At 34.3% G+C, this 23,934-nt stretch overlaps 4 protein-coding genes, 1 non-coding gene and 1 pseudogene across 5 annotated transcripts; 2 read left to right on the forward strand and 4 right to left on the reverse strand.

Annotated features, from left to right (window-relative positions):
* Positions 1 to 2,882: 2,882 nt before the first annotated feature.
* On the reverse strand, positions 2,883 to 4,013 carry LOC121810837 (peroxidase 3-like). Its single transcript, XM_042211558.1, has 5 exons — positions 3,996 to 4,013; positions 3,525 to 3,737; positions 3,253 to 3,437; positions 3,002 to 3,177; positions 2,883 to 2,899 (listed from the first exon to the last, which is right to left on the reverse strand). Exons 1-5 carry the CDS (start codon positions 4,011 to 4,013, stop codon positions 2,883 to 2,885), a joined length of 609 nt encoding a protein of 202 aa, XP_042067492.1.
* A 244-nt stretch (positions 4,014 to 4,257) lies between these two features.
* Positions 4,258 to 5,757, reverse strand: LOC121741015 (peroxidase 27-like). The gene is made up of 4 exons (XM_042133698.1): positions 5,560 to 5,757; positions 5,253 to 5,441; positions 4,984 to 5,149; positions 4,258 to 4,681 (listed from the first exon to the last, which is right to left on the reverse strand). The coding sequence occupies exons 1-4, from the start codon at positions 5,755 to 5,757 to the stop codon at positions 4,272 to 4,274; spliced, it is 963 nt and encodes a 320-aa protein (XP_041989632.1). The 3' UTR covers positions 4,258 to 4,271.
* Positions 5,758 to 8,620: 2,863 nt separating this feature from the next.
* On the reverse strand, positions 8,621 to 10,201 carry LOC121810838 (annotated as a pseudogene).
* A 5,143-nt stretch (positions 10,202 to 15,344) lies between these two features.
* LOC121740992 (MYB-like transcription factor ETC3) lies at positions 15,345 to 16,355 on the forward strand. The gene is made up of 3 exons (XM_042133670.1): positions 15,345 to 15,658; positions 15,821 to 15,941; positions 16,046 to 16,355. Exons 1-3 carry the CDS (start codon positions 15,595 to 15,597, stop codon positions 16,137 to 16,139), a joined length of 279 nt encoding a protein of 92 aa, XP_041989604.1. The 5' UTR covers positions 15,345 to 15,594; the 3' UTR covers positions 16,140 to 16,355.
* A 4,758-nt stretch (positions 16,356 to 21,113) lies between these two features.
* Positions 21,114 to 23,595, forward strand: LOC121810909 (isocitrate lyase-like). The gene is made up of 5 exons (XM_042211647.1): positions 21,114 to 21,254; positions 21,342 to 21,581; positions 21,756 to 22,636; positions 22,721 to 23,202; positions 23,294 to 23,595. Exons 1-5 carry the CDS (start codon positions 21,225 to 21,227, stop codon positions 23,389 to 23,391), a joined length of 1,731 nt encoding a protein of 576 aa, XP_042067581.1. The 5' UTR covers positions 21,114 to 21,224; the 3' UTR covers positions 23,392 to 23,595.
* LOC121742785 lies at positions 23,582 to 23,684 on the reverse strand. Its single transcript, XR_006038123.1, has one exon. It is a non-coding gene; the product is annotated as a U6 spliceosomal RNA (small nuclear RNA).
* Between the last annotated feature and the right edge of the window lie 250 nt (positions 23,685 to 23,934).

Raw genomic sequence — 23,934 nt, forward strand, 5'->3', positions numbered from 1 at the left:
AGAAAGAAAATATTAAAAGGTAGTTGAATATTTTAATAAGAAGAGATGAGAGATATTTAAAGCCTAACTACTTGTTTGCTTCTATTCGTGTTCGTCTATTCGACAAGTCCTTGGCGTCGTGGCATCCACATATATAAGTCAAGCACAAGAATTGTGGGGTTAGCGGCAAAGCTGTCCTGGGATAAAAGGCAACTCAAAAAATCGGAGGTTTGTGGCCGCACGCATGGGTCAGCCGTGGGGTCGGTGGCACCCCCTAACCCACCTAGTCTTGATGTATTATTGTTTGAGTCTTTTACAAATCCATCCATTTATTAGCACTTAATTTAAAACATCACAAAGAGAGAAGAATAAAGTAGGAAAGATAAAAAGAGAGTAAAATAGGTAATCGAATAAAATAAGAGTGATTGAATGTTTTGTTTTTGTTAAAAATGAAATGACTCAACTTAGTTGGGACATCCCAAAAAGGAATACGACTCAATTTAGTTGGAATTGAGGGAATTCATTTATTTGACTGTTTTCATATGACTTTAATCAATCTCGAAATTATTATGTCCATAACTTTGAAGAATTTATGCATTTTGCTAGCATATGTGATACATATAAAGGATCAATCGCGGGGGTTGTTTAGCCACTAAATTAGGCATTAAAATATAGAGTGATTGATCTGTATTCCATGCAACATGCATATATTTAAAGTCTTCTTCTGAATAATATATGGATAAGATTAGTACAATCAATCAATGTTGGATCCTGGAGGGATCGGGGTCGACTGACCCACCGCTGGTCCACTAGCTAGGTTCGAGAACTCCATTGAATTTGCCATTTTGAGTTACCGCCTATTCCACGATGCCCCAATCCTTTGGGGTTCGGGTTAACTTTTCTTCATCCGCTAATATCAACGATGTTATCATCGCACCTTTCGCTGTTAATGATGACCTTCTTAATTTATAATTTATATGTATGGATCTGCAATTGATCAATCTTATTTTTACAAAAACCCCTTCATTAACAACATTTTTAAAACTAAACAAACCCTTGATCCTATTTATTTCAATTAAACAACATTCTTCTTTCACAAAAGTAGATGCCAAAATGGGAAAAAGCAAGGCCCATGAGCCAAAATATTCATAAACAATGTAAACATAGTACATATTTGTAATTAATAAACAATCAACTTTACTTGATCAAAGAGATCAAGAATCTCACTTTACATATATAGTATAATATAGAATATAGGATTTTATGAGTCCAAATCTTCTATTTCTTACTACATACTTAGTACAGTATATTTTTAGGGTCAATTTATTAAATTATTTAAATAAATAATTATATTTTAAATATATCAGTAGTAAGTAGTAATATACTATATGCATATAGAAAAGATGGTTAATTTGAGATTTTTTTAAAATGATAACACAAATATATTCTAGTGTACTATATGCATATAGTATATTACTACTTACTACTGATATATTTAAAAATATAATTATTTATTTAAATAATTTAATAAATTGACCCATTATGGTTAAAATATACTGTACTAAGTATGCAGTAAGAAATAGAAGATTTGGACTCATAAAATCCTATATTCTATATTATACTATATACTTGTAGTATTAAATTTCAAAACTTTAAAAATTTTGCAAAGTACGAAATAAAAGAAACTTTAAAAAATTATGCTTCCAATTCCACGAACACTTTTTTTACATTGTGGAGGCAGTAGAAAAACATATGTCATATTATGAACAAAGAAAATAAAAAGGAGGAAAAGGAAAAGCCTTAATTAAATCCAAAATCGTGAATAAGGTTATTGAGAAAATGAAAAAAGAAAACATATGCAATTTTTGGTAAAACTATGTCGTTTTGTAACACAACCGGTTGTGCTGTGTTTTCTCCCACAGTAGCAGGATAGTATCTACTGCAATAAGAGCATCCACAATGGTTTTAGACAAGCAATAGCCTAGCCACAAACTCCTCCTGCCACATCAGCAGTCCTAAAAACTCCTCCTACCACATCATCGGAACAAGTAACTGGACAAGCAATAGCTTAGCCATAGCCTAGCCACAATAAACAAAATTATAAAAACAAATAATTAACAATCACACAAAATAGGGAATTAAATTTACGACACAGATACGAGAAAATTCAATAATAATATTAAAATTAAAAAAAGTACATTAATTAAAAAAATTACATTAATTTATAAAAAACTCCTCTTCCACACACGAATTACGGAATTACACAATTAAAAATTACAATCACGCAAAATACGGAATTAAATTTACGACACAAATACGGGAAAATTCAATAATAATATTAAAATTAAAAAAAGTACATTAATTAAAAAATTACATTAATTTAAAAAAACTCCTCTTCCACACACGAATTACAGAATTACATAATTAAAAATTACAATCACGCAAATACGGAATTACATTTACGACACAGATATGGGAAAATGCAATAATTTTATTTAAATTAAAAAAAGTAAATTATAAAAAAATTACATAATTACAAAAAAATCAACTAGCCGATTCCGAGCCCGCAATGGAGGCTAGCGGATCGGCTAGCGCCCGCGATCGGCTAGCCTATCCGCTAGCCTCCATTGTGGATGCTCTAAATGCACTAACTATTATCATTATCTCAATAAAATTAGACTTCTGACTCCATACTCCTACATTATAATCTTGAATTTAACATTTCTAGATTGATAAAAATCTCAATAATTTACCTTATATCATGTTCATCAACGCGATAACTAATAGTCTAAAACATGAGACTTAAAGCACTATAAAAACTAAAAAGTGTGTTTTACTGCCGAACAAATCCGCCAGTAAATTAGCATACCGACGGATTATAAGTGACAGCATAAATTTGTCTCTCACCAAGACATCAACTCTGCAGTTTTACGTTTTCGTCGTTTTAAAACGACAAAAAACATAAAACTGCGCATAACTAAAACACGAGACAGAAAATGACAAAGAACGTAAAACCACGCACCGGACAACAAGACGAGATCTTTAAGATCAAGGCCCTTGGCAGCAAAATCATTCTGGAGAGTAGTGAAGTTGCTTGTTGGAGCTGGAATTTGTGCCAATGCTTCTGAAGCATTTGATATCACTCCATCCCTACGCCCAGTTGGAACATTCCAGAAGGGACCTCCCTTCAAGAAGGAAAAAAAATCCATTTTTTAACAAAAAAATACGAAAAAATGGAATTAATTGCTTTTCTTGTAATCTACTCACCGTGGCCAGTCTCTTGCGACCAACGCAATGATGTCAGCGCAAGAGACAATCCCGGGGCATTCGGCTTCAAGCAGGGACTTCACCCCATCAATGAAGCCGAATCCACGGAGGGTCCTGTTTGGAATTGCAACTCTCTCTGTTTGGTTCCCGGTGCTCGATGTCACGTTCAACAGCACCGAGGCCTCACACCCCTAACATAAGAAATTTTAGGCCCGACTATCAATAAAAGTCTAGTAACTTCTACGAGATCATAAAAAACAAATTAGAAAAACGCGTACCCTAACAAAGCAATCGTGGAAATGCATTCTAATAAGGGCTGCCGCGAGGGAAGGGGCATTTGGGATGTGCTTGTGGACGTAGTCTTGCACGGTTTTCTCGGCGTTTGGGCATGCTTTCGCATAGAAATTCGTCTGCAGCTGGGCCCGGGCCGCGAGTGCGAATATCTCTAATAGCAACAACGTTGCTACGATTGAGGATGTGACAAATTTTCCCTTGTTTGATGAAGTAATTGATGCTTAATTAGATAATGTCACACACCTATATATATATAGTGTTTAGACTCACCAAATCCTCAAAACAAGGATTGATTTATAGGCTAGTTGGATTGATTAGGAAGCTAATTATAGGGACATGTATGGCAAGAATTATCTATATGTATATATATTTGATCATTCTAACTAACATGTGGTCAAGTGTATTGTAATAATTTAACTGTATGGAGTGGTTTAGAATTTTTTAAATGTGATCACAAAAGAATCAATAATCATGATCATAATGCAAGCCTTTTCTACGAAGCTCTCATATAACTCTTTGTTTATTAGTATAGAATATGATCATAATGTGGAGTATAATTTGATACAGAGTGACTATTTTTCATTCATTTAAAAACTAAGCTTTATTATACATCTCAAAACAAATTACACACTCAAAAAGACCAAATTACATGTCACAAACCATCAAATTAATCTCCCGCAAATGAAAACCAATACCACAAAAAAACAAAATCCCCAATTCCACAAAGCAAGCTAATTCACAACAGAGCATATCTTCCTGATCTGACCGGCGCGGCCGGTCAACACGCCGATCCGCCCCATTTTGACCATCGACGCCGCGAAGTCGTCGAAGAAACTCTTCGATCCCGCCGCGGTAGAATGCTGCTGCACGTAGGACTTCGTCGCGATGTGGTCGAGGAGGGCTGCGTCGGTCTGGAAAAGCCCCCTTCTCTGTTTAACGATCGAGTAGTAATCGACGTCGAAATCCCGAACACTGCCGGGATCCATGGCGACGGTGGTGGTGGCGTCGGCCGGCGGGCACGCCCGCCGCAGCGCAGCCACGTAGGCGGGGTCCATGGTAGGGTCGGCGTCGTTCCGCCCCGTGAAGTTGTAGATGCGGGTGGCGAAGCTCGAGCAGAAGGACACCCCGATCGTGTGGCCTCCTAATAATTTTAAATTTAACATTGTAATATAACGCAACTCGAGTCTTACTTTTATATATTTATTATATAATAAAACATGAGTTAAATAAATTAGTAATATATGACATATTTATTAATCAATAGTAAAAAATTGTATAAAACATGTACGATGGATATCTTGAAAAGGAATATGAGACGTATATTCAGGTATATATGATAATATTAAAAAAAGGTTAGTGAAAAATGTAATAAAAATGTAAATGTAGAGAAATGTCACGATTTAAAATGTATAATTGGCGGGGAAAAATAATCTCGATTATTACCTGATAAAACAACAAGGTCTTTCACACTTAACCCCTTTGAAGCAAATGAAGTAATTAGTTGACTGATATTGAAAAATGGTGGTGGAAGATTAACTAATGCTTCATTGGCCGTGGACACAATTCCATCTCTTCGTCCCAAGGGAACCGGCCAATATGGTCCCTTGATCTGTGGCACGTTTCGACGAAAAATCATTTTACGTTGTGTTTATGGTTATAAAATGTGTGTGTTGTGTGTACGTGTGTGTGAATTTCTTGAAATTATTAATTACTTGAAAAACCGCATCTCTTGCGACTAAGGCCAAGATGTCGGCACATGACACCATCCGTGGGCATTGTTTCTCGACTGCAGCCTTCGCTGCCTCGACTACTTGGAAGCCTCTGAGGCTCAGGTTAGGGAATGCATCCTTCTCGGCTGTGTTACCCCTCGTTGAGTTTAGAAGTACTGACCCATCGCAACCCTGTTAATTCACAATGATAATATTTTTAAAAAGAAAAGAAAAAGGGAAAAATGTTCATGACCGATGGCAAAATTAGACTATTTTTGGAGGGATGGAGTATAATTAGACTGTGACTTACTCGAACAAAACAATCGTGGAAATGCAACCGGAGTAGGGCCGGAGCAAGCGAAGGCGTGGTAGAAATAAATTTTGATGTCGTTTGGCTTACTATAGCCTCCAAATTAGGGCACGAGTACCTGTGGAAATTGGTGGATAGTGTTTGTGCATTGGCATGATGGAAGAAGAGAACTAGGAAAACAAGCTTTAGAATTGCCATAGTGTTTATCAAATTATTTTCTTCTTTTGAAAATAATTGTATGTGTGGCTTTGGTGTGTTTCCAAATACAGATTTGAGGCTCCTTAAATAGTACTAGTAGGAGGTTTGACTTAGTTTTATTGAAATGCAACAAATTTTAATGCTTGTGGAATATTCTTATATGGATTATATTTATGCAAGATAAAAATGAAGGGTAAATATTTGAATTTCTCACAACGTTTAATTATTTTAAATTTGGCTACTGCGGGTGCGAGGACTTGTTATCTTGTCTTGACTCTTGAGACAATGATGACAGATTCTCGCACCCACCATGTGTTTTGGTCCTCGCACATAGCAAAAATTCGGCAATTTCATTCGATATTTTTTTTCAGAGCAACAAATTGTTTTGCAAAAAAATTGAAATGTTGAATACTTTTTGCAATCATCTATGATGGAGCTTTTTGTTAAAACACTGAAGTGATGTGACTAAATAAAACATTTACCGAAAAATGAACGATGATCTATGAGAGATGAAAAAAAATAATAACTATTTAAATGGGAAAAAGATACTCCATCTGTCCGCTAATAGGGGTCCCGTTTTTTCATTATGGTCCGTCTGCGAATAGGAGTCTCGGTTCATAATTACCATAAATGGTAAAAAGGCCCCACATTCCACCAACTCATTCCACTCACGTATCATTTAAAATTATAATATATATATAAATGGGATCCAAATTCCACTAATTTTTTTCATCCATTTTTTCTTAATATTTCTTAAAATCCGCGCCAGAAGTAAATGGAACTCCTATTCGCGGCGGAAGGAGTATATTAACATGTCCTTTGGTATTGAAAATTATTTGAAACATTAATAAATGTATATATAAGTTCGTCTTGTAAAAAAATTAAACTAGTTCTTGAATTTACAATAATTATTCTTTGAACTTTTGTATTTGTAGTGGAGCTATAGCATTTTACCAAGGAACGTGTGGTTAACCCATACTTGTGTTATAAAATACTAGTATTAAGCTGTGTATTGACTTTAATAATTAAATATCATGTACCTTAAGACGCAGAGGCTGAATCTGAATCCTTACCAACTTAAAAATAATAAAATATTTATTTCTTTATTTTTTCCTTCGCTGATTTCGATTACTTTTATTTTTTATTTTCTATTTTCGTAGTCGTCCAAACTAGGAGAACGCTTCGTTAATTAATAGGTCGATTTGGCCAAATTAATCTTCAACAAATAAAGAGACACCACATTTTGCAACTTCATTCGTTTAATTTATTTAGTTTATTCAATATTAATTGCCGGCATTTGTTTTAATCTTCACACGCATTTCAATTAGCAGAATTGCTTACTATATTAAAAATAATCTGCGTTAATTTATTTAACGACAAATTAATCTAATCTTTTACTTTATTATAATGCTTTTATTTGCGTTCTATAATTTTAGCTGAGACACCGTTCACAAATTATCGTCTTTAATTATATTAAAAGAATTATTGCTAGTGAATTTTTTTATTGTTGTTGTAGTGGTTTAATTAAAAATATACAGACTTAGTATTAAAATCAAAACTGAATTAAGAATAAGCTAGTGTTGGGTTGAATTTCATTTGTTGGAAGATAAATTAAAACTTGACTTTCCCTACATGCTAGCTGTAAACAATATTAAATCAAGATCAAATTAGATTATCTTTAATAAATTCATTCCTGTAAAAATTGACTCGTCAACAGGACTTGTGCTTACCATCAATTTGAGCCAATTGTGACCTCGAAATAAATAATTAAAAAAATTTCAATCTTAAAAAAATACTTGTAGCTTTTGTTTCAAAGAACAGTGTCGGCAACGACGTGGTGCATCAATACCATCAATTATGTTAAAATAACAAATTAATATGTAGTTATACTATTCTGAAAACAATACTACTAGATGTGTCCTAATTAATTAGGTGTTTAGAAAGACTTTGCCTGTCGGTAAATAGGAAATACAAAGCACGTGCCGGCACATAAAGTGTCACTACTATGTATCAGGCTCGTCGGTAAGTTCCGAGTACTTTTCGAGCGCAATATATAAAAATTCCGACACATGGCAGTGTCCGATCACTAGTCGACGATATTAACCTTTTAATGTTATAATTCTTGTTATATCGTTCTATTACTATTTAATGCTATTATTATTTAATGTTATATCGTTTTATCTCTAATTTCCATTAATTATTTAGTAAGTACTATTATAAGTATTAACAAGAATTATAACATTAAATAATAATAGCCATCTTATTGATCTCAATGTAAGCTCAATATATATTCCACTCCTAAATATCCATGTACATACGACGAACTCATCCGAAAAGACTGGAAAATACTGAAATTCATAATAATTCCATCCTCACAAGGGCCAATTAAATCATTGGTCATGGCCACAACTGATGCTTTTCACTGGCCGACAATTAGTATTACATACCAAATATGAGAATTCATTTCAAATGTGAGAGCTCATTTTGTAGATAAATCCCAAATATGTTGCTTTGCACAACCGAGGCGGGACATCTGAATCGATAACACATATATCAAGATTTTTTTTCAATTTTAACTCCCTTTAAATTATTTTTCTTGGTCAATGATCATAATTTACAAACTCTAATGAAAATTTCTAAATGTGACACCCTTGATATTGGAAACCAAACGCTCTTATTATACAACCCAACTTATTTCCACACATGAAAACCCAAAAACCACAACAATTATTCAACAAATTTGAACAATTGATCAAGCAACAAATTATAAACGAATGGATCATCACACCACCATCACCACATGTCCAAATTAAGACAGACAAGTCAACCCAAACCTATCTTCCCCAAATCAATTAATCCATAGTTAATTAACAAAAGCACATCTTCTCCTCACTTCACCCTGGCTCCCTGTGAGCACACCAACCTTGCCCATTTTAACCATGGATTCAGCAAAATCTTCCAAGAAAGTGGAGCCCTTAGTTCTTGCTTGGCGAAGAACATACTCCCTTGTCTCGGCGTCAGCGAGGAGAGCTGAGTCGGAGGTGAAGAGGCCTCTTCTCTTGGCTACGAGGGTGTAGTAGTCTTCGTCGAACGTCTTGAAGCTGCCCGGGTCCATCTCGACTAGGGTTGTCTGGTCGGTCGGGGAGCACCGGGTCCTCAGGCGGGCCGCGTAGTTGGGGTCCAATGACGGGTCGCTGTCGCCTCGGCCGGTGAAGTTGTAGAGGCGGTTGGCGAAGCTGGAGCAGTGGGAGGTTCCGATGGTGTGGCTTCCTGTTGCACGTGTGTGTTTTGTCAGCTATTGCATACAGGTGCGGACGGAAATTTATTTTGTTTCAGTAGTATATTCTTAATTTTGTGACCATAATTTTCTTATGATCTTTTTGAGATGATATGGGATTTTTCATAATAATTCACACGAAATAACAAAATATGATTAATATAAATAGCTAGGTTACAAAAATAATTTCTTTATAAGGGTATTTTGGCCACTCTCAATTTCTTGGTGCTTATGCATAGTTCTTATCACATGTTACAACATTTCCAACAATGATTTGCAATGTTTGTTTAAAAATTGTAGTAATAAATTGTAATTGACCTTAACTAACATTTATAGCTGTGGAATCTTAGCAAAATTATTTACTCCTATTATAAGCATGAAAATATGTGTATATAGCATATTTGATCAATTTTATTACCTGACAAGACAACAAGATCCTTTGTGGTCAAGTTCTTGGAGGCGAAACTTGCTTCCAATTGGGTGATGTTAAAGAAAGGGGGTTGGAAGATTAATCAAAGTCTCGTTGGCAATCGACACTCTCCCGTCCCTTCTCCCCAACGACACGGGCCAGAAAGGTCCGTGAAGCTGCAGAAACAGAATACGGGATGAAATATTAATAAAAAAAAAATCACCCGTCTTTCCAATAAATTAACGAGAAAATATCACTTAAACATCACCAGTTAGTCGTGGCGGGTATCCATCTTTCCCGGCTTGATTGTTTGCTGTTGAGTTTATCAACACTGAACCATCGCAACCCTACAAAATCGTGACATGAATTATTAAATAGATGGACGCAGAAAAATAATTCGAGAAAGCTAACAAGATGTGCTAAACCGATAATATAAATAATCTTTAAACCATTTTTTTGCTTGGGGGGGGGGTGCTTCAGCACCCCTGAATCCATCCATGGGACTGAGAGTGACGACTTCATGACTAAAAGGCCTGTTGCGGGCCAAATGACTCGAATCCCAACCGCTTTTAAGACAAAAAATAACTATATATACACATAAACTTCCAAGTAACGAGTGCATGTATGTTCGAACAAAGATGAAAAAGGAAAATACGATAAACACGTACCCTAACGAAGCAATCGTGGAAATGCATCAGGAGGAGGGGAGCTGCAAGAGTTGGGGCAATTGTCACTTGCAACTTATAGTCAACGACCATTTTTGCTAATATATATTCATTCTCTAAATAATTAAAATTTTGACACAGTAATACAACACATATACTAATAATTGGATCAGACCGATGCACTTTATTATTTTAAAGCAATTGTGAATTAACTCCATTTATAATAAGTAGTAGGTTTTTAAAAAATAATTAAACCTGTCTAATGCTACAAAACAATCCAAAAGCAGGTAGATCTAGCTAGTAAATTAGCAGCCAAGTAGGTATATATGCAAAGTAACTATCTTAATATAATTAAGAGTAAAGGCCAAAATTGGTCCTAAACATATAATCATTTTATGATTTTGGTCCTAGACATTACGTTTTGAATTATTTGGTCCAGCACATTTCAACTTGGGCCATACTCAGTCCAAAATGGACGGAGCCGTTAAATAGTAACAGTCAATGAGTGTTAACCCGACTTTGACCGAAATTAAACTCTTAATTTTGAATATTAGCACAAGTAATTTTTATTAGCAACTAATGAATTTAAGAAAGAACCTTGATCTGTCTTTCTTATTCTCCTCCACCGCCGCCATCATCCCTGCTCCTGCCCCTCCGGTGACGGCGACACCATCGTAAATCTTGTAACAAATTGCTTCCAAATGATTGGGCAAGTAATACAGCAAGCTGACGCTTCACCTCTCTCCTTCCCACTTTATTTTTACTATTAAGTTTTTGCCACAGGCCCACAACTGCTCATACTCTCTCTCTCTCTCTAAAATCGCACCTTTTATATCACGCACAAGCACATAGATACGCAATACGACTTGTTGCTATGCGTTTCTAGCTTTCTTCTCCACAACTCTTCATCTTCTCGCCATTTTCAAAAGCCAAAGCCGTCACAACAATCGCAATGCTTTAGTGGATCCTGACGTCAATATTTCTCTTTCGATTTTGAGGTTAAATTTTACCAATTCATTGATGCTAGATTGCTAGTAGGAACTCCATCGATCTCCAGCCAAAATTGATTTCAGATTTAGGGTTCATATTTAATTTGCATCGACGTGATTCATTGTTTTTATTTTCTGACGGATGGGAGTGTGTTTGAGCATTTTTAGTCCTAGTGAACCATTTCGTCGGCTGGGAGCAAACCAGAAGATAGACATTCAGCCGGCTTACAATGGTCCAATCGCTGTCGAGAAGAACTAGGGTTTTCGTCGAAGTGAGGCGGAGTGTGAGAGAGACGATTCATTTTTTTATTCTGAAATGTTTAAGTGTAAGTGTTGTTTGCAGTTTGTGTGGTTTGATTCATTTGTTTTTTAAATTTATTTGTTTAGTATTTTAAATTAATTAGTTGCTAATAAAAATTAATGGTGCTAATATTTAAAATTAAGAGTTTAATTTCGGCCAAAGTTGGGTTAACACACGTTGACTGTTACTATTTAACGGTCCGTCCATTTTGGACTGAGTTTGGCCCGAGTTGAAATGTGCAGGACCAAATAATTCAAAACGTAATGTTTAGGACTAAAATCGTAAAATGATTATATGTTTATGACCAATTTTGGCCTTTACCATATAATTAATTAATGAAATGTTGTCGCAGTTAAGATTCATGCCGTCACCGTCGTGATCCGTTAATTAAGTGGAATATTTTAATTTCATACTCCCTCTGTCCCGCTTTAGCAGTCCCAGTTACTTTTGAGTATTCGTTTTGTAAAAATGATAGTAATAAATAGTTAAAGTGGAGCAATGGTAAAGTAAAAGAGAGAATGATGTAGAGACCTCAACTCTTCTCTACATTATTCTCTCTTTTACTTTACCATTGCTCCACTTTAACTATTTATTACTATCATTTTTACAAAACGAATGCTCAACTCTTCTCTACATTATTCTCTCTTTTACTTTACCATTGCTCCACTTTAACTATTTATTACTATCATTTTTACAAAACGAATGCTCAAAAGTGACTGGGACTGCTAAAGCGGGACGGAGGGAGTATATCATAAAAACCAAGAAGATAACATTAGGTTTAATTATTTTAATATAAAACAAAAACGCATTTTACGGTTATAATTATGTGAGTAGATAGATATGGGAAAAATATTTATATAGTAGTATAATGCAAAAAGAAAATATTAAGTGAACTAAAAACAATACACTAAACACGTAAAAGTCATTAAACTTTGATACTCATGAATTTGGAAATAATTCTCCATTGTTATATTGTTAATTTGAAATGTAAATTCTCATTTAAATCTCTCTCTTTATATGCATGCATATATACAAGGTTGTTTTATGTTAATATTTTTGTATGTGTCTTTATTAGAGTGATTTATACACTCCCTACATCCCCGATTAATATGAGGCGTTTGATTTGGTACACGAATTAAAAAAAAATGTTTAGTGTGTTGAATTGTGAGAGAATAAAATAATAAAGAAATAAAAATTAATTTTACTAAAAAATGAAATGAGTGATTTAACTTGGTACGTGTCAAAAGCATACAAACAATTAACTTGGGATGAATGAAACAAAATTGACTAATTTATCGAGGTATTTATCTTAGCTAATATGCATTTTTTTTAAATCTTCGCTTGAAATGAGGGTTTTTAGACTATTGGATTATGATATTATCCATTGGAATATGGAAGTGGCCAAATGTTGGAGAGGAATTATTAAATCGACAATAATATAAATTTTCCGACATATTCAATGCCACATATTCTGTGGAATAATGAGCCATTCAATCCCATGTTCACATAATAATCTAATTTCACTATATTATTTTGCACGATCAATTTTTAATAAATAATTAGTGATGATTAGCATACTGAATTACTTCCTTACCACTCCATAATTCAATCAATATTAAGTTTGAAGTTTTTTATAATAAGTAAATCGCTAGAATTCTCGTAATTCTGTAAGAATCTCGATTTATTTATAGAAAGTTTTTGTTTTGGCTCACACTTAACAACAATGGTTGAACTAAGCATTTCAAGTTTGGATACGGCAAAGAATATTATTTAACAGCTCCCCCAATAAAGTTTATTTTGAGACTAAAACATAAATGAAAAATTAATTAATTTGTAGAAATTTGACAAATCACCGAAAACACTACTATTTTGATTATAATTTCTTTATATTTGCCGTAAACTGACAATTCATCAATTTTATTATCAAAATAGATTTTTATTTTGGTTTCTAATTAAATAAATATGCCCTGCGTATGTTGCTTAATTAAAATACCAAACCCGACAGAAAAAAAAGACTTGAAAAAGACCATCACACCATGATATGTATAGGCTAACCTAACGAATGCGCGGGAACAAATCCCGCCCAATTATCGACAAAAGGTGCTAAATTTCCCGTGTCAACGTTACTGAGCACCGATACGCTCGCTATACTCTTCCACACCAAACTTAGTGAGCATTGTATTTTTTTTTCTTCAAATTTTACACTAAAATTAAACGTATAATTAGTTAATTAGGCATTTATTTGAATTTTATAAATTATACGCTAAGAGTGGTGACTGGGTGATGGAACAACTAAATATTTTTTAATTCTAATATAAAATCTAACTTGTTACAATTAACAGCCTAACAACCTGGATCTCTATCACTAATTAGTTGTCTCCTGCTCGATCAGTTTTTAATGAACATAGTCAACTGGGATTTGATTAATTTCTTAATTTAATCATGTATATATAGCTGTGTTGTGTACACGTCCTTTTTAGTTCTTTAAGAATTTTATTATAAATGCGTAGGGTAAATATGTTAATATACTACAAGAATATGGAGTTTTAGTGAAAATAACAAACACTTAATTGCGGATTCACGTGGGTCGCAGGTTGACCGACTCCAATAAATTCAGCATTTGGAGCTACCGTCGACCCCATGATGCAAAAACCTCCGTTCCGACCCTTTGTGATTGGGGCACATTTTTATTAGTCGTTACTGATGACCGTAGGCTGATGCGTGCACTGTCTCTGTCTTCCGATGCCCATAAATCTTAATGACGTCAGACGTGAGCCTAAGTGGGATTAACTTACATGTATCAAATTAAATGTAATGAAATTTACAAAGGAAACAAATTAAGAAGTAATGGGCCTAAGTGAGATTCACTAACACACATACTCACACAAAAGATGGGCTTTCTAATATGTTTACATTTGGAGTATTTTACATTAAATTTACCAATATTGTTGGGCCCATAATGTGAAGCTAATATGGACTCAGAGTCGTAAAAAAAATAAGGAAATGGTATTATTGTTTTTTAGCCAGTTAATTTAGGAGTAGTATTATATTGTGTTTATTAATTGTTTCGGATATATTCGTAAACTTTTAGACACTTAGTGTATTAATCATTCTTAAATATTAGTAATATACTTAATTAATTAAATGAATTCAATAAGTAGATGGAATCATGGAACCACTTTTTCTGAAAATATATTTTAGCTTATATTTTAAATACTTTAGTGGACAATAAAAAACTATTTTTTTCTTATAAAGACTTCTGTGATAATTTATTTATTATACAAATATTAAATATTTTAATTGGGTTGGAGAGGTGTTATTACGCCTTTAAATTATGAATTAAACCAAATAATTTAAAATGGGTCTTCGTAATCGTTGGTTTGACTCAACCATGATATATATACATATTATATAAGTTCGATCATACTTCAAAATTGTGATATTATAAGTTTAATATGATCTCAATCTGGACAGGTATTAATAATGGAAATAAATTAAAAAGAATGCTAACCCAATTAAATCGGATCATAAATTTCATAAAGCTCGATGGATATAATTTGAATAATTAAGCTCAAACGTTTATAAAAAAAACTTTGTTCCCATTTTGCTTTTCCGAAAAACAGAAATAATCACATAAGATTTGGATAAAAATATAACATCCAAAATCTTGTTGCCACACAAATCTAAGTCTAATCTTGATTTTAAATTCTTTCAGGTGTACAACAAAAACAAATAAAGAAAAAGTCATCTATAAATACGTATTATCACTACTTCAAATATCAACTCTAAATAAACATAATATTAAATTGTATGTTGTCCCTTCGCACTCTTTACCAAGAAACTTCCTTATTTAGAAAGTTTACTTTCCCCTCTCAAACATAAAATTTAATTCATATATACCAATATTCATTATTTTTCTAATGTTCAACTACCTAACAAACATGAACCCACATTTCCATTTTGATCAACTACCATTCTCCATTTTCCTACCTTTTTCTTATATTCAACTACCCTTTAAATTCTCCCATAAAGCATATCAAACAATCTTTTTTATCCAATATATTTTGCAATAATATTGCACTTCCCATCCAAAGACAATAATACTCACACACTCACACACACTAACACAAACAGTATTTCCCATAAATACCCAAAAATATTTCACCTTCTTGAAAATACATCAAGAAACCCTAAAAATGGCTGGTGATCAGCTGCAGAAGGCCGAGACCTCCGACAACACGGTGACTATCAGCTCCATAGGTGACAGAAACTATCTGAAACTTATTTGCTACACTTTTCTTTTAAATTATTGCATATATGCAATAATAGATGGTGTTTTATCAAAAATCATATGAAATTAGGTTATTTTCTTCACTCAAATAGGTGAATTATGTTGATTAATATCGAAATAAATATTTTTAGGTGAAGTAGTAGATTTGGTAGCTGTTGATGAAAATTCAATCAGTGAAGCAGCAAAGAAGCTTGAGATTTCTGAAGATGAGGAAACCCTAATTATCAGAATGTTTAATTTGGTTGGAGGCAGGTATTTTTCCCCCTTAATTAATCTCTATATTACCACCACTTTTTATTATTTTGTGATATACTATATTTATTTTAAATAGATTTAATTTGACAAAAGTATTTTAGGTGGTCTTTGATTGCTGGAAGAATTCCTGGAAGAAGTGCTGAGGAAATTGAGAAGTACTGGAATTCCAGACATTCTACGAATCAAAACAACTGATTAAATACAATCTGGTATCTTCATGGATATAATGTTTCTGACCAGATTAATTAAAGTAGGGGAATTTCTAATTTTTATTACATTAATTAGCGGATTGTGATCTTTCACTATGTTAGTGGAACTATAATATTTGAGTTGTCTTTTTATGAATATTTGACCAAAACATGTTTAGGTCGTTTGTGATATGTGAAGTTTAATTTGTGAAAAATTCTACTATATAAGTCCCCCTAGTTTCTCTTACAACCAATAGATTGGAAGATCTGAGTCTTAAATCATTATTGATCATTTTTAAAAATTGTATAATAAGTAATCTCATATGAACATTTTGTCTATGTATGAGAATGTTGCATGCCATTTGATCTATACATGTTCACCAGCTAGTATATATCGTTACATTATGATTAAAGTATTAAGTACTACTTCCTTCCTACAATAGAGTCCATGACTCGGCACGAGTTTTAAGAAATGTAAAGAAAAATTAGTTGAAGAAGTTAGTGGAAAGTGTGACCTACTTACCATTTATAGTAAAAGTAAAAATGAACTTTTACTGTGGGGTGGACTAAAATGACAAAAGTGGACTCTTATTATGGGATGAATGTAGTACTCTCGCCGTCCCAACTAAGTTGAGTTGCTTCATTTTTGCACTCGCTTTGAAAAATCGTAATAAATATTTAAAATGAATATATAGTAAAGTAAAAGATAGAATAATATAATTTGTAGAAAAATCTTCTGAAATTATTTGAAAAAAAGGACTGGAAGTGATAATTGATTAATCACTTATGGCATCATTGAAAATGATCCCACTCATGATATCATAGGAAGCAAATATAGGCACCCTACCCTATGCATGTGCATTATAATTTTATGATAAGGAAATAAAAAACTTTATTGTATGCGTTGGAATTTTGCTTGGTTGGCACAAACTGTCAATCAATCTAATGTCTAAAGTAGTAGTGACACTTCGATTCGGTTTCACTGTTAGACCTACATGTATAAAGAAATTTCCCAGATGAGTAGGCCTTCATAGCAAGTATATATACTCCCTCCGTCCCACACTACTCGCACGTATTTCCTTTTTGGGCGTCCCAAGTTACTTGCACTCTTTCCATTTTTATTAAAAATTTTCACCTACAACCGTCATTTTTGACTTTCCTATACACTCATTCCTTAATCTCCGTGCCGAAAAGGAAATGAGCGAGTAGCTCGGGACGGAGGGAGTAGTATATACTCCCCCGTGTCTAATGGTGTAATATGAATGGTGTAAAATCCGACTCTAAAAAAGTAAATAACTAATTAAAGGATTATAAATGTAGTTAGTGGATTTATTGTTATAAATTTGCTAACTTACAAAATATACATTAGAAAATATTTTCCCTCGAAAGTGATAAGTAGAGATTATAATCCACATGCATTGATTTACGAGCCAAACCAATTATTTCAGTGCCCACAAACTTAATAATTCAGTTCCAAGTTGCTCGACAACATCAAGAAAAAAGGACACTAATAATTAAGATAAAAGTGATAAACAGCCCGAATGATATCCCAATTAAATGCTCTCTCCGGTTATGCTATAATTGATATGTTTCTTTTCGCGCGGAATTAAAATAAAATATTTAAATATGTTAAATGAGGGGAGAGAAAAGTATGAAATAGAAAAAGTAAAGAAAATAAAATAGAAAAATAAAAAAAGTAAGAGATAGAATGAAGAAACAGAGAAAGAAGAGTACACTTAATTATTAATCTCCACGTAGAAAAATAACTCAACTATAAAAGAACTTTTAAAAATTAAAAAATGACTTATATGGTATAAGAGTGTCCACGGTGGTGGCGCCGCAGTGGCCGCCGCGAGGCGCGGCTGAACGGTGGCTCCTATTGCAGGCCAAGGACGAGCTGTGGCGGTGGAGGAACCGTCGCGCACGCGGCAGTGTCAAGGCGGAGGCGGCGCCGCGGCGGCCATATTTTCGATTTGATTCAATGCCTTCTTCCCCAACTCGGCTTTCCCATTTTCTCATTTCTGTTGCAATGTGTCTGAACTTTCACTTGAGAATCACTCTCTAAGCTTTAAGATTAAAAAAAAAAAACTCATTTTTGGTCCAAAGATTCAATTTTTACACATGGGCTTCCCCATTTTCTCAGTTTTTGTAGCAATGTATTATCTTTCACATAAAATTTCCTAATTTTTAAGTCTTGTTTTGTACAGTTGCGTTTGGAGCAACGTTTACATTCGTCCAGTCCAATTAATTATTATTTTTTTGGAGGAACGTTCAAGTTATGTTTTTTTTAAAAAAAAAAATATTTTTATCCAATTAATTATAGTCTTGTCTAATTAAAATATACCAATAATTGATAAAATAACGTGATTTGTGGCTATGTCGTGGTTGCGGCGTGACTGTCAATGTGGCTGGACAAGTTTTTGTTGTTGTGATGACTAGACTGACAAGTTTTTGTGACTGTGATGACTAGGCGGACAAGTTTTTTTTACTATGACTGACCGTTCCCCCTATTGTGGACACTATAATGGAGGGAGTACCATTCTTTCGATCCCATTATAATTAAATCGTATTTCCTTTTTATCATTCCACTGTAACTATATAAATATGTCATTTCTTTACACTAAAAATGATTTTTTTTCTTTCATAGTTATTCTCCTTTTATTTTTCTATTTTATTATCTCATTTATTTTATTTTTTCACCACCTAATCCATTAGACATTAATTTTCTTAAATCTTATGTTTAAAAGAATACCCGCTTATAATCTCATTCCTTAAAAATAGAAACTCTTTCTATTTTGGTCCATTCTTTAAAAATTGAACTTTTAAAAATTGTATTTTAGATAGGGAACCTTACAATCTATACAACACTACTTCATCCATTTTTCTTACTTTTAAAAATTCTATTTTCTTACTTTATCCATTTTTTAAAATCTTTTTTACTTTACTAATTGTGCACTAATTTAAAAATTCTCTTTTCTTACTTTATCCATTTTTTAAAATCTTTTTTACTTTACTAATTGTGCACTAAAATACGTGTTTTTTCAAAAGTTTCTATTTTACCATTTATGCATTAAAAGCATGCATGTCCCATTGATTCGAGTTGATTTAAAAGATTAATAAATTTGAATTTCATTTTCAGTATATCTTTTCAGCATATTGCTTTTTTGGACAAGATATAAAAAGTATTATTTGAAAAGTTAATTCAAAAGAAGTAAACTAGAAAAATAGAAAATAAAGTAGGAAAAGAAAATGAAATAGTAGTATTATTTTAACTAAAAAAAAGGATACAAATGTGACGCCTTAGATGTAACCTCTTACAAGTTACATATAGAATATATGATTTTTCAATAACTTTTGTGTAATATTCATTTAGTTTACTATGAATAAATCGATTGTTTCCACAATATATATCACAATAGATTAGTATTCCACCTCATAATTGATAGAAACCTCCTTTGTCATCTAATTAACGATGGAATATTGTATTTTGTTCTAAATAATTAAATTTTCTTGAACTTTTTGGCATTCCGATCTAGTTCTATAGATATGCTAATTTAATTATGTATACATACTAATCTAATATTGTGAGATAAAAAAAGGGGGAGAAATGAGCCAATCATAATTTCTACACGATAACATAAATATTTGCACCTGTTTTCAAGATATCAAGCCTAAATACCTAAAAATCAAAACTTTAAATCAACCGATCCATTAAATTTAAGCTCGAATATCATTTTTTATAATTAGATCACAATTTTATGCCCACTATGTACATGTATGTATATTTATTGTGAGATAGCTACAATAAGTATAAAGGTGATACGCAAGCCCAATTTTGACCTATGTGTCGAAAGCTTATAGTATATTCTAAATTCTTTTCCCATAAGCAATCTTCACGTCGCTATGGATCATACTCAGCTTCAACTTTCGATTCAATCTTTGTTTTTGTACTTTTGTTATTAATCAAATTAATTTGTTTTGGAAGGTTAAATTCTAACTTGCAAATTTAAAATTTTGATATGCTAATTAATAGTTTTGTACTCCTACTATATGTTTCATTAATTTTGTATAATGATTAATGCATAATATATCAAAAGTTTGATGATATTTTACAAATAGAATTTTTTATGCTTGACAGGAACATAAGCATTTGTTAATTTTGAATGACTGAACATAATACCACAAAATTTTATGTTATGGCTTGAATTTGATTTATTTTATTTTCCCACTTAATATGCACATAAACTTGGAATATCATTACATTAATACGATTTAATTTGCTGGGACATATATTATGTTCCATATGTAATCTGGTCTACATATTTTAAAAATTCATATTTAATTTGTCACGAACACTTTTAATTTTTTGATGTGTTTTTCTAATGTGAATAATGTAAGGCTTGCTTGTGGCGTATCATTATTCTGGTTGGTATAATATTATTTTAGAAATGTAAAACTTGCTAGAAATTAAATACTCAAATTATTATTAAATGTTTCGAGGATCAAGGTAAAAGTTGTAATTAGATTAAAATTCAAACATAATATTTTTACCTAATTTACACATTACTTTATTTATGTACGAGGAGACTCTAATTAATTATATGTCCAAATCATTAAATTTTTATGATCACGACGAGAATTTATAGAAAAATTAGTAAGGAATGCTACGCACAACTATATAAGTTAGCTTCGCTATGAACATAAATTAACTTATTAAAAGTTAAAACGGATTTTTTTTTCTAAAAAAATCAAGCTCAATAAACTGATAAAGTATATAATATCAAATTTTTTTCTAAAATTTGTAATAGTTACGTAATAAACGAAAAATTATTACCTGAAAAGGAAATAACAACCAAACCGACAAACCATTCCGCTTACGTATTAGACCACATCGTTATTATAGGATGCTTCTAAAAGTGTATAGATAAGAACTAACAATTTTCCAATTAAATCACTGATTTTATTGGTTGATGCAATTCTACTTGTCCCCTCCACCGCCTATAAATCCAACATTCTCAGCTCAACAATTCCCCACCAATTCATTCCGTGTAAGATTTATTTAAAAAAAAAATTAATAATTCAGAGTTCTATCATGGCTGCATCTATCTCCGCCCCTTCAATGGTGAGATATCCAATTCAATTTCGCTTTATAGAAAAAATAGGTTTATTATCGATTTAATTTAATCCCTCTAATTAATTATTATAACAGATCATAGAAGAGGAAGCGAGATTCGAAACGGAAGTGGCGGAGGTGCAATCGTGGTGGAATTCTGAGCGGTTCAGGCTAACGCGCCGCCCTTACTCCGCCCGCGACGTGGTGGCGCTCCGCGGCAACCTCCGTCAGAGCTACGCCTCCGACGAGCTGGCGAAGAAGCTATGGCGAACTCTCAAAACTCACCAAGCTAATGGCACCGCTTCTAGAACCTTCGGTTCACTAGACCCGGTTCAGGTAATTAACCGTTTTCATTTTCGAGGATGATTTTTTATTTATTTGATACTAATTGAATTGTGTGGTTAAGAAAAAGAAAATGTCTTCTCAATTGAGATGCATTTCATTGTTATTGTGTGGTTAAGAAAAGAAAATGTCTAATCAATTGAGTTGCATTTCATTGTCACTGTGAAGGTGACTATGATGGCAAAGCACCTCGACACGATTTACGTGTCGGGGTGGCAGTGCTCGTCCACCCATACTAGCACGAATGAGCCGGGCCCGGACCTTGCCGACTACCCGTACGACACCGTTCCGAACAAAGTGGAGCACCTCTTCTTCGCCCAGCAGTACCACGACCGGAAGCAGCGGGAGGCCCGAATGAACATGAGCCGCGAGGAGCGGGCCCGGACACCGTTCGTCGACTACCTCAAGCCGATCATTGCTGATGGCGACACCGGTTTCGGGGGCGCCACCGCCACGGTGAAGCTGTGCAAGCTGTTTGTCGAGCGGGGGGCCGCCGGGGTGCACATCGAGGACCAGTCGTCGGTGACGAAGAAGTGCGGTCACATGGCCGGGAAGGTGCTGGTGGCGGTGAGCGAGCATATCAACCGGCTAGTGGCGGCGAGGTTGCAGTTCGACGTGATGGGGGTGGAGACGGTGCTCGTGGCCCGCACGGACGCCGTGGCAGCGACGTTGATTCAAACCAATGTGGACACGAGGGATCATCAGTTTATCTTGGGGGTGACTAATCCGGCCCTCAAAGGGAAGGCGTTGGCAACGGTTATATCGGACGCGATGGCGACTGGGAAGACAGGGCCGGAGCTGCAGGCTATTGAGGATAATTGGCTTGCGATGGCGAAGTTGAAGACATTTTCGGATTGCGTTGTGGATGCGATCAACGGGATGAATATTGGCCAGGCCGAGAAGCAGAGGAAATTGAATGAGTGGTTGAACCAATCTAGTTTTGACAAGTGTATCTCCAATGAACAGGGCCGCGAAATCGCAGCCCGCCTCGGCCTGGGGAATCTTTTCTGGGACTGGGATTTGCCCAGAACCAGAGAAGGATTCTATAGGTATAATAATGAAACAGAATCTACACATTTTCCAATAATGTTGGAAATAACTTTATAAAATTGTATCGTGTTTTGTGTCAACAGGTTTAAGGGCTCGGTCTACGCAGCCATTGTCCGTGGCTGGGCCTTTGCTGAGCACGCGGATCTAATATGGATGGAAACATCCAGTCCCGATTTGATTGAGTGCACAGAGTTTGCACATGGGGTGAAGGCGAGGAAGCCAGAGACAATGCTAGCATACAATTTGTCCCCGTCTTTCAATTGGGATGCATCTGGGATGACGGACAATCAAATGGTGGATTTCATCCCGGAGATTGCCAAGCTAGGGTACTGCTGGCAATTCATCACTCTGGCCGGCTTCCACGCCAATGCCCTAATCATTGACACCTTCGCTAAGGATTTCGCCCACCGGGGCATGTTGGCCTATGTTGAGAAAATTCAAAGGGAGGAGAGGAATCACGGGGTCGACACTCTGGCTCATCAAAAGTGGTCCGGAGCAAACTACTATGATAGGGTGCTCCGGACCGTGCAGGGAGGGATTACCTCGACTGCTGCCATGGGAAAAGGCAAATTATCCATCTTTGTTTCCATTTTACATTTCTTTTAATCGTGAGTTATGTGGATGATGTTCTAAAATTTGTTACATGGATCTTGCAGGAGTGACGGAGGAGCAGTTCCAGGAGACGTGGACTAGGTCTGGAGCGACCGGTGTCTCGACTGATAGCAGTACCGTAATGGCAAAATCGAGGATGTAAGGATGCAAAGGGACGATGGTGGTGTTTGCTTTCCGATTTTATGATATGATTTATATTGTGATATGATTTATATTATTGGTTAAGGGGCATATTTCGAGCCCTAATATATTTAATATTATGGATGATGATAATATTTCATATTTGTATCTGTATCAACATTTCCACAAGTGTGGAAATTATATGTGATTTCTTTTCTTAAGGCCATTTCTCGATTTATGTGTGTCATTCTTGCGCATGGGTCATGCTAATCTTCTCTGTATCGTTCCAATTTTATTGAATATCCCCGAATGGACTCTTTTCTTAAGGCCGTTTCTTCTTGCATTGTTCGTTTGTGAAGCTTAAAGTTCTTATATAACGATATGTTTTTTTTTTGCAAGTGTTTTAAAAATATGATAATTAACTATTTTAAAGTTGAGAGAGTGAAACACTTCAATATCCATTTATCCTTTAGATGCTTTTTTCGCTTGGATAATTCAGAAGTCATAGAATACGTTTCACTAATAGCCCCCACATAATGTGTAGTATGAAAATGGTCTTTTGAAA

This window comes from Salvia splendens, chromosome 7 (assembly GCF_004379255.2).
Source record: "Salvia splendens isolate huo1 chromosome 7, SspV2, whole genome shotgun sequence".
NCBI lineage: Eukaryota > Viridiplantae > Streptophyta > Magnoliopsida > Lamiales > Lamiaceae > Salvia > Salvia splendens.